This window comes from Cystoisospora suis (assembly GCF_002600585.1).
Source record: "Cystoisospora suis strain Wien I chromosome Unknown contig_1533, whole genome shotgun sequence".
NCBI lineage: Eukaryota > Apicomplexa > Conoidasida > Eucoccidiorida > Sarcocystidae > Cystoisospora > Cystoisospora suis.
The window spans coordinates 764-2,757 of NW_027154333.1; the positions used below are offsets into that span (position 1 = coordinate 764).

A 1,994-nucleotide genomic window follows, 5' to 3' on the forward strand; every position below is an offset into this window, starting at 1 on the left:
ATATATATAGGTACATATATATAAATACGTGTAGATATGGTGAATCTGAAGAAGGTGATGTGTGCCTCTGTGTATGTATGAATATCTACATATACATATAGACGACGATGCATGTAGATGTATGTGTTTATGTACCTATATATATATATATATATATATATATATATATATGAAACGTATGAAGATACATATACCTTCACAGTATATATATATATATATGTGTAGATGTATATCTGTGTATATTTGTTCTGTCCATAGCACTTGAACGGCGCATCGCTATCTGCATATTTCTATATCCCTCTGTCTTTGCTGTCGTTTCTCTCTGTCTGTCTGTCTTTCTTTCCTTTTCTTTCTTCTTCTTCTTGTTCTTCTTGTTGTGCGGTGTGTAGAGTTATGTCGGCTGCGTTAATGAGAGAAATTCAGCCTGTAGCTTTCAAACACACATGGCGCCTACGCCCTCATATTTTGGATGACCACTTCTATCTCCCCGCCTCTTCATCTGACTATTCTTTATCTTCGATTCTTTCCTATTCCTTACCTCGATCGGCCTCTCAGGTCTCGCAAGCATCCTCTATCCCAAGTGAAATATATGACTATCCATCTGCCCTTCTACCTCCATCTGATCTTGACTCGCGTATTCTTCTTCATCCTTCTTCTTCTTCTTTATTTTCTTCTTCTCTCTCAAGGAAAGAGAGAATACAAGAGCTTGGCTCCATAGGAACAGCAGATAGGATGGATACAGGGGAGGAAGATCTTTTTCATCGTGAAGAAGGAGAAGAAGAGGCAAGAGAGCAAGAAAGAAGAGAAGAAGAGGAAAAGAAGAGAAGAAAGAAGCTAGTAGAAGATGATGAGAGAGACAATTCATGGTTGAAAGGGAAACTTATCCCACCTCATCCTTCAGAATCGATGCTTAAGCATCGACATGTAAGGAATCGAGATAGCCATCGTCTTCATGAAGATGAAGAAGAGATCGAAGAAGAAGAAGAATTGTATGAGCCTTCATTACGTGGAGGTTCGATTCCTGCGGCATCTTCGCCAGTTCCTCCTCTGAGCCTTCAGCAAGAAGTGCACTTGTTGAAGGAGAAAGAGAAGAGAAAAGAGAACAAGAAGAAGATATCTGACTCCTCTTCATCTGCTATCTTAGATGGAGAAGAAGAAGAAGATCTTTCCTCTTCATTTACCCCTACCATCAATATGACTGTGTACTTCCCTGTAGCTCCATCCTATGCAGATGACGCAGAGAAGGAGAGACACCTCGATGCACAGCTTGGCCTTCTTAGACTTCTCTCAGCACGCCCTCCCAGAAAGATTTCCAAAGAAGAGAAGCAAAAGAAGAAGAGAAACAACGACAGGCATGGAGAGACCTCTTCTCTGTCGACTTCTCCCTTGGGAAGTGACGGGAGAAGCAGAGGGGGAGCAGATGAGAAAGAAAAAGAAGAAGAGAACGATGAGATACATGTGAGCTCGGAAGTCATGACGGATTATACGATAAGCGAAGAAGAGAGAGAAAGAGTGTATCAGGAGAAATACAGAAGAAACAGAGATCTGTCTCCGAGTGAGAAAGAAGAAGAAGAAGAGAAGAAGAAGAAGGAGACTGGCGAGATGGAGAAGAAGTATTCCGAGGGACCGAGAGACAAGAAGCTTGAAGCGTTAGAGAAAGAAAGAAGGAGAGAAAGAAGGAGAGAGAGAAGGAGAGAAAGAAGAGGCAGAACAAACGAAGAAGAAGAAGTCGTGGAGACAGAGACTTCTCTCTCTAGCGAGGCGTAAATTTGGTAGAGGAGAAGAAGAGGAAGAAAATGAGCTCTTTACACCGGATGAGCTTATCGAGAAGCATACAGAGTTCATCTCCCCTCAGCTTCTCACTTGGCGAGAAGTGCGAGACGACGAAGATAGGCGCAACGAAAGGGAGGCTTGCGCGAGAGGCACAGGGAGCTATCCACTCCTCGGCAAAGATATAAACCAAGGAGACGCACAAGAAGAAAAAGTAGAAGGAC

General features: G+C 42.5%; 1 protein-coding gene across 1 annotated transcript in view; it reads left to right on the forward strand.

Annotated features, from left to right (window-relative positions):
• The window catches only part of CSUI_003434 (uncharacterized protein), a 2,684-nt gene extending 690 nt beyond the window's left edge, over positions 1 to 1,994 (forward strand). Inside the window, exon 2 of the mRNA XM_068063632.1 lies at positions 556 to 1,994. Within this exon, the coding sequence (XP_067924392.1) occupies positions 733 to 1,767 (1,035 nt within the window). The 5' untranslated portion in view covers positions 556 to 732 and the 3' untranslated portion in view covers positions 1,768 to 1,994. The remainder of the gene's footprint in view (positions 1 to 555) is intronic.